General features: G+C 45.8%; 1 protein-coding gene across 1 annotated transcript in view; it reads left to right on the top strand.

The window, feature by feature from the left end:
• The window catches only part of SLC2A9 (solute carrier family 2 member 9), a 158,385-nt gene that overhangs the window by 62,940 nt on the left and 81,315 nt on the right, over positions 1 to 14,130 (top strand). The window contains 1 exon segment of the mRNA XM_064365677.1: positions 7,021 to 7,131. Within this exon segment, the coding sequence (XP_064221747.1) occupies positions 7,021 to 7,131 (111 nt within the window).

Below are 14,130 nucleotides of genomic sequence, written 5' to 3'. Positions count from 1 at the left end.
AGTTTTCACGTACTTTAGAAGGCACTCAAAAGTTGGCTGGGCACAGTGACTCATGCCTGTAATCCCAGCACTTTGGGAGGCCGAGGCAGGTGGATTATTTGAGGTTAGGAGTTTGAGACCAGCCTGGCCAACATGGTGAAACCCCATCTTTACTGAAAATATAAAAATTAGCCAGGCGTCGTGGTGTGCACCTGTAATCCCAGCTACTCAGGAAGCTGAGGCAGGAGATTCACTAGAACTTGGGAGGCAGAGGCTGCAGTGAGCCAAGATTGAGCCACTACACTCCAGCCTGGGTGACAGAGCAAGACTCCATCTAAAAAAAAAAAAATCACTCAAAAGTTGGATCGAACAACATTTATTTATTTATTTCTAAATTCCTTTTCGGTGTTGAATTTTTTTTTTGTCCTGCCTCACACAATAAGCTTCTCTAAAATTAGACCTGTCGCTTAAAATGACTTATTTTAGGCAGCTGCCTTCCTTTGGAGCAGTTTCTACTTGGCATGAAAACCAGGCTTTGCTGTGCGTGTCAGTCTGTTGCCAGTGTGAAGGAGGCTGCTGGCTTCAGGGCCATCCCCCTGTCCCCATTGCTGGGGTGGCCACAGCGGTTCCTACCCCTCCACTGTGCTCCCCTCACCTGGAGAGAGCTATTAGTGGGTCTCCATCCTTGAAGATGGAGACTGCATCTTATCAACCCTGTGTCTCCAGCACCAGAGCAGCCCATGCCACGTGCTGGGCACCTGAGTGGCTGGGGAAGAAAAGGAGGTGAGGGCAAGAGATAGGGAGTTCTTGGTCTGAAAATTGGATCAATACCAAATGTCAAGCCCAGTGCAGGGAAGCCTTCATTTTCTTGAACCTTCCTGAATCTTCCAGAATGCTCAAGGTCATGATGGTTCTCTTATCTACCTGGGATGACCCTTCCTTCCTTGGGGTTTCTTTTTTCTTAAACATAGTTGCAAATCATAGTCACTTCCCTGGGCCTCAGTCTCCCATCACGAAAAATGGGGATGATAATACTCAGTTTGCACAGCTGCTGTGAGGGATCTGGAATTGTGTAAAATATCTCACAGGTGGCACCTGCTCAGCTGGCATGAATCTTCTCCCAACCTCGCTGTCATCAGCATGACTTTCTAGCCTTGTTTTCTCCTCTCTCTATGCCATGCAGTTTCAAAATCTGCTGCTTCCTGATATGCAGTCATGGTTGGGAAACAAGACACCCAAGTGTGTTAGAAATAGATATAAAATAAGAGTGAAGAGGAGCAGAGTGCCGGCTGCGAATGAGCCATACGGGCCTGGTGACGTTGGTTCTGGGTGCACACTGGCGGTGAACTGCTGCCTGGCTTTTTGCACTCGGTGGGATGCCTGCGCATTACAGGGTTCCTGGTGTGTTTCCCTAACCACTTCCTTGGGAAATTATTGTGTACTCCTCCCTTCCTCGCTTGACTAAAAGGTCTTCTAGGGCAGACTAGGACTTGTGTTGTCTGCTGTCACCTTAGTGCCTAAGAGACTCCCAGATTTCTTACGCTTTCTGTAAACAGTTGAGTGGAGGGGAGGGAAGGGAGGTGACTGGGAGGGACAAGGGGAAGGAGACACAAAAGCCTTAGATGTGTGTACAGAAAACTGTGGTCCTTTCCTCCTCTTTTGGCCTGGAACCATACGAAGGTCCATCTGATTTGTTGAACCATTATTAGGAGTTCTAGAGCCCAAATCAAGTTTTGTACAGAATCTCAAATTGCAATTTCAGAAGCAGTTCTTAATAGCTTTTGTTTTGAAAAGATTCTCTTGAAATCACTTCCTAAATCAAATTGGAAGAATCTAAAATGTTCTGTAATCATAATAGTGGAGACCATCTCACTGCAGCGGTTCTCTGTGTCCTGATGAACAGGGAGAAAGCTGAGAAGAGACCCTCCATATGGGCACCTAAACTGTCGTCAGGAGCCAGCCTTGGGGTCATCTGTCTTCATGCAATGTGCAACAGTGAACTTTTGAGTTATGGGACCTTGGCCTGCCCCATGCCTCAGTTTTCCCAACTGTAAAGTGGCGGTGAAGATAGATGAAAGGAGACGTTTAAAGTCCAGCACTGGGTCAGTCACATAGGTGGTGCTCCGTAATCTCAGCTGTTACTTTGTTGAAGGAGCCCCACCCTGAGACCACCGGGGAGACTGTGGTTCTAGCCTACATCCTCCGACTTCCCGGCTGTGTAACCGTGGGTGAAACACTGCACCCCTCTGAGCCTCAGTCACTCGTGTCAGAGTTCAAAGGAGACCATGCCAGACAGGTATTATCATTGGGCTAACGGCCGGATCAGTGTGAGCTTATGTTTTTATCTATAAGATGAAAAGCGAGACTGGGTGATCCGACACTTTTAGAAAACCTTTAAAAAGCAAGCATTTTCTGGCCACTCTTAAAATTTGAGTCCTTACTCTGTATTCTTCTGGATTTTTATAAAGAAAGAGAGTGGAGGTCAGAGAAGGAAGCAGCCCTTTGCTGAGCATGGACCGGCTGTCAGGCATCTATATACGCTGTCCAGTTTCATGCTCACATGTGCTGTAAGGATATAAAGCGAGGCTGGGGTGGTGGAGATGTGTATTCACGTTCTCACCACCATAGACTGTCCAGCCCACAGACTCCCTTCCCTCCAATGAATATGAGCTCATAGAGAGGGGACGTTAGCATGGTCAGTTGCCCTACCTTGAGGATTCAGCCACCAGGGGCCTGAGCTTCAAGCCCTGCTAGTCCTTCAAGGCCAGTGAGTGACCCACGGGTCCTGTTTTGTGAAGCATAAGGTGCACAGCTGTAGTCAGGGTGCAGCTGGTCCCACTGAGAGAGGCAGGAGAGTCAGCTCATTCCTCCGCCTCCACTGCCAAGCTGAAGCGAGGTCTGATGAGAATGGGAGCTGGCATTTGCTTGGGGCTGTGGATCAAGCAGCTCTGCTGAGAGGGAGCAGGCTTCCATGCATTGCCGAGAAGCGCATAGCCCGCCCCTTGCTTTGCTTGGCAGCTGCAGGCAGTGATCTGTCCCCAGTGCCCCCGTTCCCTCTTACCTCTCGGATGATTCCACTTGCCCTGCTCCATAGGACTTAGCACCCTCCCCCTAGCATCTCTGGAAGGAAAGCAGATTCCTTCTCACCCAGAGGCAGCAGAGGCCAGTAGAAATGTTTGAGATGACCTGGGTTCGATCCCAGCTCTGCCACTCATAGCCGGGTCACCCTTACCTGGCTGAGCCTCCGTTTCACGTCTGTTAAATGGAGACAGCAGTGATAGCTACCTCACCAGGCTATGGCAGGAATGCAGTTAAGTCACATAGGAGATAGGTTTGGGAATTTACAATTGATAAGCCTCCTTCTCTGAAATTCAGAACAGGTTAGACAGGTGGAGACAGAGAGAGGCACAGGAACCAGATGGGGATGAAAATGTTAGCTCTATTTTAAGTGGAGCTGGATGAGGCAGCATGGCTTCATAAGCGGCAGATAGTTCGGCACCTCCAGCCTTAAGGTGCTGAGCAAGCCACAGGCAGAAGGAGCAATCCCAGACCCCTCTACAGGGCAAGTCCTTCCCTGGGTGGAGGCGGCAGACAGGTGTCCAGCTTCCTGCAGGAGGCAGGTACAGAAAGAGCCCGGGGATGTAAGAGGGCAGCCTCTAGCTGCGTCGCTCCCTGTCCTGTGGGCTGAGAGGGAGGCATATTCTCTAGTGGACGCCCCCAAATGGGAACAGGAAATAGAAGGGAAAGGAGGTCCCTGCCCAGCAGTAGGTGAGGCATCGGCACAGTTCCTGGAACACAGAATTTAATGAATGGGCAAGGTCTTCTCTGTCTTCTGCACCTCAAAATAGATCGTACACATCACCATTTGTTTGTGGCAACCACCTCTGTGTTTACAGCTCTCTCTGTCTCTCTCAATCTGTTTCTCTCTCTCACATACACACACACAGGAAATGCATAAATGAATAGTGTATATGAATTATATCTTTACCCAGTATATATTAGTTTTCTATTGCTTCTGTAGCAAATTACTACAATAGCTTAGCCATTATTTTGTTGAAGGAGCGCCACCCACAGGGTGGCTTAAAACCCCACCAGTTTATTATCTTACAGTTCTGGAGGCCAGAAATCCTAAAATCAAGGTGTTGGCAGGGCCACGTTTCTTTTGGGGACTCCAGTGGAATTGCTCACTTCCTTGACATTCCGACTTCTAGATGCCACCTGCATCTCTCGGCTTGTGCCCCTTTCTGCATCTGCAAAGTCAGCAGCAGATGGTCACGCAGGTCACGAGAGGCAGTGCTGGGGTCGGAATCCCTACTCCAGACCTTCAGAATTCTGCTCCTGCCACACGGCACAGGCAGGCTGGGGGCAACCTGAGAGAACGGAGCTGTGTGGTGAACAAGGTCAACACAAACACACTCCATGGGAGCAGGGGGGCTCTCAGGCAGAATGCACTCTTAAGTGTCCTGGGTGCTTTCTTATTTTACAGCGACCTCAAACTGTCCAGTCAAATAAGCGTCAGTGTGAGCAGAGGTAGAGCTGAAGGCAGTCACCTTCCCACTCTGTCAACTGGCACAGGGGAAGGGCAGTGGCTTCGTGGCACAAACAGACTAAGACTGGCAGTGTGTGTGACATCCAGGCCTGCCCCGGTGGGGAGAGGGCCAGCCTGGCAGGACCCCTGCAGGGCCTGGACTGGGAGTGAGGATCTGTGGGCTGATTTCTTGCCTTTTGATGCATGAAAGAATATAAGAACAAATATGGCTTCGATTGCTGTTTTTATAACTGTCCCTCACTCAACTTAGAATTTTATGCACAATGGCTCTCTTCACTAACCTGCTAAGGGACATCTATAGCAGTGTCTCTATGGGGAGAATTGAAACCAGGGAAGATGGGGTTGTGGGGAGTGAGAGAAGCCCGGAAGGAGACGGAGGTGTTGGCCACAGCATAAGAGGACTCATATTAAGTGGGATCTAGGGCTGAGAGCCTCAGGAACACAAGCTGGGCAGGGCACGGGGTTCAGAGCCACAGCTGTGAATAACACAAATGTCAGACACCTTCACATGGGTGACAGCCTGGCAGCCTGAGGGCGTGAAGAAGGTCCCTAGAGAACTTTGGCCATGGAAAATCAGTGAATTTGGCTGATGACTAAAAAGGGCTCTTACACTTCTGGAATCCAACCCCGAAGGTGCACTGGGAATCACAGTTACCTTCTAAAGGGAAGGCGATTGTATAAACATATTCAACGGACACAGGGTTTTCAGGACAACGTTAGCTTCAGTCACAGCCCTGAGAACTATAGGAATTAGTGGATTTGTTAGGCACTACCTCTGTACACCATGGACGTGACGGCAAAGGTTCAGGCTAACGATGGAGTCTAACGTTCACTCAAGTGAGGGACAGGTGCAGAGCCTGGAGGTTCTTGTTTTACAAGCATATTAAAACCAATAGATGTATCGATGCCTGAAAACTTGACGAAATGGGTGTAGTAGGTTTCAGTGGCGTCTCTCGGGATGCCCATAACTTTATGGAGATTTACTTTCTTCACAAAATTTAACCATCTCTAGATATAAGTAGGTCCTAAATCTTCCCCACAACATGTGAATAATTTTTGCTAAAAACTTCTAGTAATAAGATAAATCTACAGAAACAAGAGCTTCATCCAGAAACAAAGAGCAAGATGCAAGAGTGTGGCCAGCCGACACTGGGCCTGACAGATTATGAGCAATGTGCTCTAACACTTCTGCTGAATGGGGATCAAACTGTTCACAAATGTTCATAAGGGCCTTTAAGGAAGAATTAATCAATTAGGACAATGTGGTTTTCTATCATTCAGCAAACTCTTGGTTTTAAAGAAATAGCTGTGATGGGGAGAAACCAGACATCGTTTGTGTCCAGGCTAAAACCCTCATAGTGAATACTGAAGAGTGACAATTCTCACCCGGTTCCTACCACCTCACGGGACAGGCAACATAAGCATGGCCTTGTTCATTTGGCTGGAGAGGAATAGGAATCTCCGCAGGGCAGAGCGAATTGCCTGAGGTCACACAGCTAGCTCGAGATGGAACCAGGTCGACAAACTTCTAATCAGTGATTTTCTGATGCCCGTGAGCGTCAGTTAGGATTTAGCTCTAACCTCATGTGGCAGAAACTCCAACAGAGACCTCAACCAGGTGGAAGTTTTCTGTCTCACATGAAGTAAGTTGCGAGGCTGGTATAACAACTCCAAGACCACACACGCTGGTTTTCCTAGGACACACTCAATTTACGTGTGTTGTGCCAGCATAGTTATCAACACTCTCAAAAGTGCTCATGTTTGGATAATAAATTACAGAACCACTGTGGTCAGTGAGGGCACAGGCTAACTCTGTAACTTCCGGGTACAGCATCCGAACAAGCAGTCTTCATCCCAAGCCAGGGGCTTTATGTATAGTTAAACAAGTTGTGCATTACACAACTCTAGGGAACGTCTTTCTCCTTGTATGCGTTGTGGATTTACTATGGCAATTTTTCAGTGGACGACAGTAAAGGATTTTGTGTAGTGGGGGCCTTTTCTGGTTCTCACAAAGTTGCTGAGGGTTCATGGCAGTGCTGTTCTGAAGTCACCTAGTAATTCATAAAAGGCTGCTGAGGCTCCAGCCATCATCTCCACCATCCTGACACAGAAAGGAGAAAGGACAAACAAAAATAAAAAACAAAAATGGAAGCACATCTCCTTGATGAAAAGTTTCTTTTTAAAAAAGGAAACTTCCTGGAAGCTCCACCACCATTACTGTTTCTGTCTCTCTGCCACACTTAGTTGCAAGGAAAACTAGGAAATATAGCCTTTTAGCTGGGCACTCCCACTAGTGCAAGAGTTCTTTTAGTAATGAAGAAAGGGAAAAGGTGAGATGAAGGTGAAAAATGAGCATCCACGCCACTTCACCTTGGGACTCTCTGAGTTTGGCAGTGAAATCCAGAGGCTACCTTCTACCCAGATTTGATTTAGAAAATAGATTAAGTCCTTCCACTGACCATTTTCCCTTCTCGTTCTTTCCCGCATTACAGATTTGGTTCTATACCAACAGCATCTTTGGAAACGCTGGGATCCCTCCGGCAAATATCCCATATGTCACCTTGAGTACAGGGGGCATCGAGACTTTGGCTGCCATCTTCTCTGTAAGTCAACTGAGGGTTACTTTTGAGAATGCCACAGGGGGTTACATAGGACAGTGGGAATGTTCATAAGGTCCTTTAAGGTAGGAGGGTTCCCCATCAGAATTATTCAGTTAGGACAATGTGGTTTTCTATCATTCAACAAACTCTTGGTTTTAAAGAAAGAGCTGGGATGGGGAGAAACCAGACATCGTTTGTGTCCAGGCTAAAACCCTCATAGTGAATACTGAAGAGTGACTATTCTCACCTGGTTCCTGACACCTCATGGGACAGGCAACACAGCACTGTGGGAACCCCAGGCAACAATCCGGCATCCCTTTAAAGGATCATGTCCTCTGTCATGCCAAAGGCATCTAGATTTTAGGAGTTCGTCATGCAGTTCTTCGCTGAATTTTACCCATCTAGAGAATATTCCTTTCTACATTTTGCTTCTTTGTCATCTTCCTTTTAATAAATAACTCCATCCTTTGAATTCTCACCTGGTCACAAATGATGGCATATGAATGCCCTGTGAAAGAGGGCCATATTGTCCCTGGGAGTTCAGATTAGAGAATTGGTGTGAGTCTCCAATCTCAATCTCTTGCCCTGACTTTAAAAATGTTTCAAAACCGTTATCTGTCATCTCATTACCCCAAACGTGGGAGTTTGCAAGGCAAAAAAGAAAGGACATTCCATTCAACCAGTATAATAGTAGAGGAAAACTTTAATAATAAGCCAACATGTTCAAAAGAAGGCATAGAACTTGTCACTTTTTCAACCTCCAATACGCAAAACAAACGTTTGGTGAAGAGGAAAGTTTGGTGGCTTCAGAACCTAGCAGAAATTTCCAGATCTTGGAATCAGACCAAACTGGATTTGAATCCCGGCTCAAGCCATTCTTGGCCGTGTGGCATTGAGCAGTGCACTCAACATCTCTGAGCTTCAGTTGCTCTCTTTATGAGATGTTTGCGTCTCTTCTTCCTTGTAGGCACGTGGTCTGTGCCTCGCATTTTAGGCACGCAGTACACAGTCAGGTTCCCTTCCAAATGGAAAGAGAAAGGGCTAAAAGTCGAGAGTTGTATTCTCTGACCTTGATGGAGTAGTTCATTTCTTTTCACTCTTGCTCGCTGATTTGCACTGACAGGTTGATGCCCATGCAAACAGGCAGAGGCTTGCAATTGTATGTCTGACTTCTTGTTGACAGAACACTTTCCTTTGCACCTTGCACTTAATGGGTCATTCTAGCAAGATACTTTTTAAAAAAACAAGTATCATTAAAAATGTAGAGGAATGATGTCTTGTCTCTTTCCCTTTCCACTTCACAGTCTTTTTGTTAGAGGAAAACATTTCAACGTTTCATGTTCTGGAAGTTTCACAAGACTCATTCTTGCTATTCTCAAGTTATAGACTGCACCGAGTTTTGTTTATTTATTTTTATTTTGAGCAAGGGAAAAACACAGTCAGTCTGAGATGAAAATTACGGGGAAAGTACAGGAGATTTTTGTTTTTGTTTCTTATAAAGTATTTTATTGGTATTGTTAAGAAATCAATAGCAGCTCATTAGGGCAAATTAGCAAAATTCAGAAAAATAGGAACAAAGAAGAAATTACCTACAATCATAGTAACCAAGGAAGTTTGGCAAATTCTTCCCTGTCCTTCTATGCATAGATGTATATTTCTTACACAGTAGCGCAGTAATCCTATTCTAAATACTAGCTCTAATCTGCTTTTGTTCACATAATCTTATGTCAGAATGATTCCTATTTTATTATTTATTAAGTAATTTTTGTGGAAGTATATTATATATGCAGAAAATTATGTAGATTATCACCCTCCTTGAATTAACACTGGTGCTGAAAGATTTATCCTACTCCAATAGTTTTCTGTATGATAATTTCCTTAACCATTGTCTTGAGAATGGAGTTGTTGAACATCTCTGCTCAGAACCTGATGGCAGTGCCATGCTTCTTGGGTTCCAGTCCCAGCTCTGTGTCTTTTTTTTCAGCTGTGTGACCCCAAGTAAGTTATTCAGCATCTCTGTGACTCAGTTTCTCCACTTCTAAAGGACATCATCCCTGCTCCTAGGGATGGGCTGAGGATTGTACAAATGAATATACATTAAGTGATTCCAGCAGTGGCTGTCAAATGGTGTGCACTCAGTAATTGGCAACTATTCTTGTCTTATTTAGGTAGATTTCCATAATTTGTGATTTTAAATAAGGCTGTGATGGACATCCTTGCAGAAGGCAGAATTTTACAGGGACTATTGCCATCTTTTGATAGTCGAGGAAGCCAAGACCCAGAGTAGTGACTTACTCTGGGTCACACGGTCAGCTGGCTCAGAATCCAAGGGAGTGGGGAGAGAGAAGATCATGGGGCCCCTATTGCCCCCCAGCCGAGACCCCGAAGTGTTCTACATGAGACCTCATGAATGCTCACGTTATGCCTCAAAGTCCAGTGATTGCCCTTGTTTGAAAGAGGAGCACACTGAGGAAGTGGCTACACTTCTTCCCTTGGCCAAGAAGGACTTCATGGGAAGCCATTCTTATTCATTCCAGACTCCAGAAGCAGCTCCTTCTCATCCCCATGCTCTGGCTAGCAGTTCATTTTCCTTAAAAGCTGACAATATTGGGCAACGTATTCCTTGGAAATACCAACCCCAGCAAGGAGGGTAAATGACTTCACAGTCCTGAAAGAGAAGGAGGGGTCCTTTCTAAAGTCAGGACTCAGAGTCACAGCCTCTGGAGAGTGCTCCTGCCGCCACCTTTAAGTGTAGACCTGGTGGATCTCAGTCATCTGGACCATGGCCAGTTGGTCCCCTGCCATTTAGTGAGCTCTCACCAGCTCCTCCCGTGGTCAGGCTGTTGACCCTGTGCTGGGGCTTATAGAGGACTGTTGCCATGGTGCCTGCCTGCAGAAGTTCACAGTCCAGTGGAGGAGGTTGACTATGACCCAAGGATAAATGATGTCTTGCTGTTCTAGAGGTGCAGGAACCTCGGTGTGGGAGTCCTCTGAGCAGGAAGTGATGTTTCGGAGCTTTGGTGATGGATTCATTCATGCAGGCATCCATTCTTCCATTCCACAGACACCTAAGGTGCATTCATATGGTGCCAGCTGTCACAGGTGAAGCTGCCAAGATCTAGAGAGAAAAACAAACCCAGAAACAGACAATTACCACATGCAACACTAAGACAAGCTTCCCTCTCAAATAAGGGGTTCTGGAAGAGCTTCCTGGAGAAGGGAACCAGGAACCTGAGAGCTGAAGGACCAGAGTTAGGTGAAGGGAAGAGAAGTGCATTGGGTGGTCTGTCCCCCTTTCATCTTTGCAAAGAGCTGGAGATGCAAGGACAGATGCAGAACAGTCCATCGGAAACAGTCCTTCCAATGGTAGCATTTACCCCAATTCCTGGAAAGCCATGAGATTAACTTCAGCATGAAGCTGAGAGTGTGGAATGGAAAAATGTTCTGGGAAGAAAGAGCTTTGGCTTTAGGATGAGGCTACTGTTAATTCAAATTCTGATCACCCATTTACCAGCTGAATGGTCTTGGGAACACTGCCCAGCACCTCTGAATCTATTTGCTCATCTGTAAAATGGACATAACCATGCCCACCTGTGGTAGGCAAAATAATGGCTCCCCAAGATGTCCACACCATGATTACCTTACACAGCGCAAAGGAATGTTGCAGGTGGGACTAATCTTGAGATAGGGAGAGGACCCTGGGTTACACAGGTGAGCCCAATATCATCACGGGGCCCTTATGAGTGAAAGAGGGAGGCAGGAGGGTCAGAGTCAGAGAAGGGGATGTGGTGGTGGAAGCAGAGGCAGGAGTGACGCCATTGCTAGCTTTGAGGTGAGGAAGGGGTCACAGGCCCAGGAATGCAGATGGGCTCTAGAAGCTGGAGCAGGCAGGATTCTCCCCTGGAGCCTCCAGAAGGAACCAGCCCTGCCAACACCATCGTGCTTCACTGCAAGATCTACTCCAGACTTCTGAGTTCCAAAACTGTAAGATAATCCACCTGTGTTGTTTTAAGCCACTGCGTCTATGGTAACTCGCCGCAGCAGCAATGGGAAACTAATATAGCATCTGACAGAATTATGGAAACAAAATCCAAACTGTGTGAAAGCCATTCTTCTGTTCCTGACAGAGTGTCAATATAAAGTAAATTCCATGCCCTTTCCAAAGTTTATATATATATATATATATATATATGTAGCATATTTATGTATATCATATATTATAATATCATGTTATAATTTATATAATACATTAAAATTCCATATTATATTTGTATATAAAGATACATATTTGAAAACAAGAAAATAAAAATATACAAATATATATTTATATACGATATATAAACATATCTATCAATAACATAAATATATGATACATAAGTATATGTGTTTATTACATATATAATTATATATATAAATATATGTATTATCTTGTTTTCAAATATACATGAATTTATTACACACATAATTGTATATATAAATATGTATTACCTTGTTTTCAAATATACATATTTAAATATATTGAAAATGTATTACCTTATTTTCAAATATACATATTTGAAATGTATTTGAAAACAAGGTAATACATATATATTTATATATACAATTATATACGTAATAAACACACACACATATATACACATATTTCATCCAGCCCTTTGAAGTGATTGCCTATCCAAAAAGATTTTCCAATTTTTTTCATCTCTCTTATGAGATTTTTACAGTCTATTAAAATGGCTCAGAAGGCTAATAAAACTGAGAAGGGAAAGACATTTTTGCTCATTTGATCTGCAGTTAATTTTGGCTCAGGGCATCAGTCATCAGCTTGAGCAACCGTAAATCATTGCCATCTTTCAGAAACAGCTGGTTTTCCAAATCGATTTGCTTGGCACCGAGTTAACTCTCTGATGAGTGAACTTCCAGTGAGCATCGTTCAGGCCACATAGGGCAGGGGCTTTGTGGGGTGAGGGTTTACTCTTGAGAAGCAGACTGCGCTTTTCCAAATCAGGAGTCAGAGTTCACAGTCATTCTTAATCATTGCAGTAAGTTTTCATAATTGTCAAGAATGGACTATGCTATTGACTTGTGGTAAAAACAAAATCCTTATGGTTTCTGCTGCCTGTAGTCCCTGCTGCTTCCCAAGAAATTCCACAATTTCAGAATCAAAGGCCTCGGAGTTTACTGCTGGAACTTGGGACACCGGATGCAGCACGTGTGAGAGGAGAACATGGTAAAAGTGAGAAAGCAGGGTGATATAGGCTCTGTGTCATACACACGTTGTCACCCGCACCTGCTAGCTGGGTGACCCCGAGCTAGTCACTTAACCTCTCTGATCCCCATTTTTCTCTTAGGGAAAGTAGCAATGATAACAGACCTAAACCTCGACAGGTATTGTCCTGATAATCATACTGTAATTCACAGTGCTTGGCGTAGAGAAGATTCTCAATAAATGTTAACTGTTGTTATGGGTTGAACTGCGCCTCCACCAAATGCGTATGTTGAAGTCCCCAGTACCTCAGAATGTGACTTGAATTGGAAATAGGATCGTTGCAGTTGTAATTAGTTAAGCTAAGATATGGTCATATTGGAATAGGCTGGCCCCCTAATCCAATACGATAGTCCTTATGAAAAGGGGAAAGTATGGCTGGGCATGGCGGCTCATGCCTGTAATCTCCGTACTTTGGGAGGCTGAGGCAGGTGGATCACAAGGTCAGGAGACCAACACCATCCTGGCTAACGTGATGAAACCCCGTCTCTACTAAAAATACAAAAGTTAGCAGGGCGTAGAGGTGTGTGCCATCCTAGCTACTCGGGAGGCTGAGGCAGGAAAATCGCTTGAATCAGGGAGTTGGAGGTTGCAGTGAGCCAAGATTTTACCACTGCACTCCAGCCTGGTGACAGAGCGAGACTCTGTCTCAAAAAAAAAGCGGGGAAGTGGAGAATTTAGATGAAGACACACACACAGGCAGAACACCCACTAAAAATTAGAATTGTGCTGCCCAAAGCCAAAACACACCAGAAGCCAGGAGAGGGCCCTGGGACAATCCCTTCCCTAGCTCCCCAGAGGCAGGGCCCTGAAGACACGTTGATCTTGGACTTCAGCCTCCAGAACTGTGAGACAATGCCTTTCTATTGCTGGAGCTGCTCTGTCTGTGGGACCTGATCATGGCAACCCTGGGAAACTCACACAGTTACTCTTGTTATTAATATTCCTGAAGAGAAGCAGACACAGAAAATGCCAAAGATGCCCTGATGCCTCTCAAAAGCCTAGAGGATGAGACCAAGGCCGGGGTGTTTCTTCCTCCAGCATTCAGCAAGTGCTCACTGGGGCCCCTGCTCTGTTCCTGTGGGCAAAACAGGCAAAGGTCCCTGCCGTGGAGAAGGAGAGCTCCTCATGGGGGCACAGACAGTGTACCAAGGGAGTACCCCACCCGCACCGTGTTTCAGAAGGTGAAGGATATTTTGAGAAAACAGTAGAGCGGAGAAAGGGGAATGGAGAGGCAGGGGCAGGTTGCCATCTAAAATACTGTGGTCAGGCTCCAGGTGAGCCCAGATGTCTGGGAAGAGCAGGCAAGGAAACAGATGAAAGGAAAACCTTTGGGAAAGAGGGACACGGTGAACCTGAGCAGCTCGAAGGCAGATTAATTCAGGGCAGCGGAGGGCAGGTAGGGTGGGTAGGCCACCTATCAGGAGCTGCAACCTTTGGTAGAGGGACAAAGCCAGCCAAAATGTCCCTGTAGGAAGTGAACCAGGAAACCAACCCCTGGCCTCATCCTCTTTCTTCTGCCTTCTGATTTCTGACCGCTGATTTCTGATTTCTGCTGAAACCTCTCAGAGGTCAGAGGGCAGGGAGCTTGTTGATTTGAACCCGTGAGTCTCCCTCTAGGACAGAGAGCAAGAATCGGAGAGGTGACAGGAATGTCTGCAGCAGGACAAGGCAGGAGCAGGGATGTGTCTGCCGCTTGAGGGACCAAGGGGCTGGTGGCGGGGGCGCGTGGGGCTTGA

This window comes from Aotus nancymaae, unplaced genomic scaffold (assembly GCF_030222135.1).
Source record: "Aotus nancymaae isolate 86718 unplaced genomic scaffold, 86718_ANA_hifiasm-v0.15.2.pri h1tg000006l, whole genome shotgun sequence".
Taxonomy (NCBI): domain Eukaryota; kingdom Metazoa; phylum Chordata; class Mammalia; order Primates; family Aotidae; genus Aotus; species Aotus nancymaae.
Note: the sequence above shows the minus strand (reverse complement) of the source record. Positions and strands in the feature narration are given on the sequence as shown.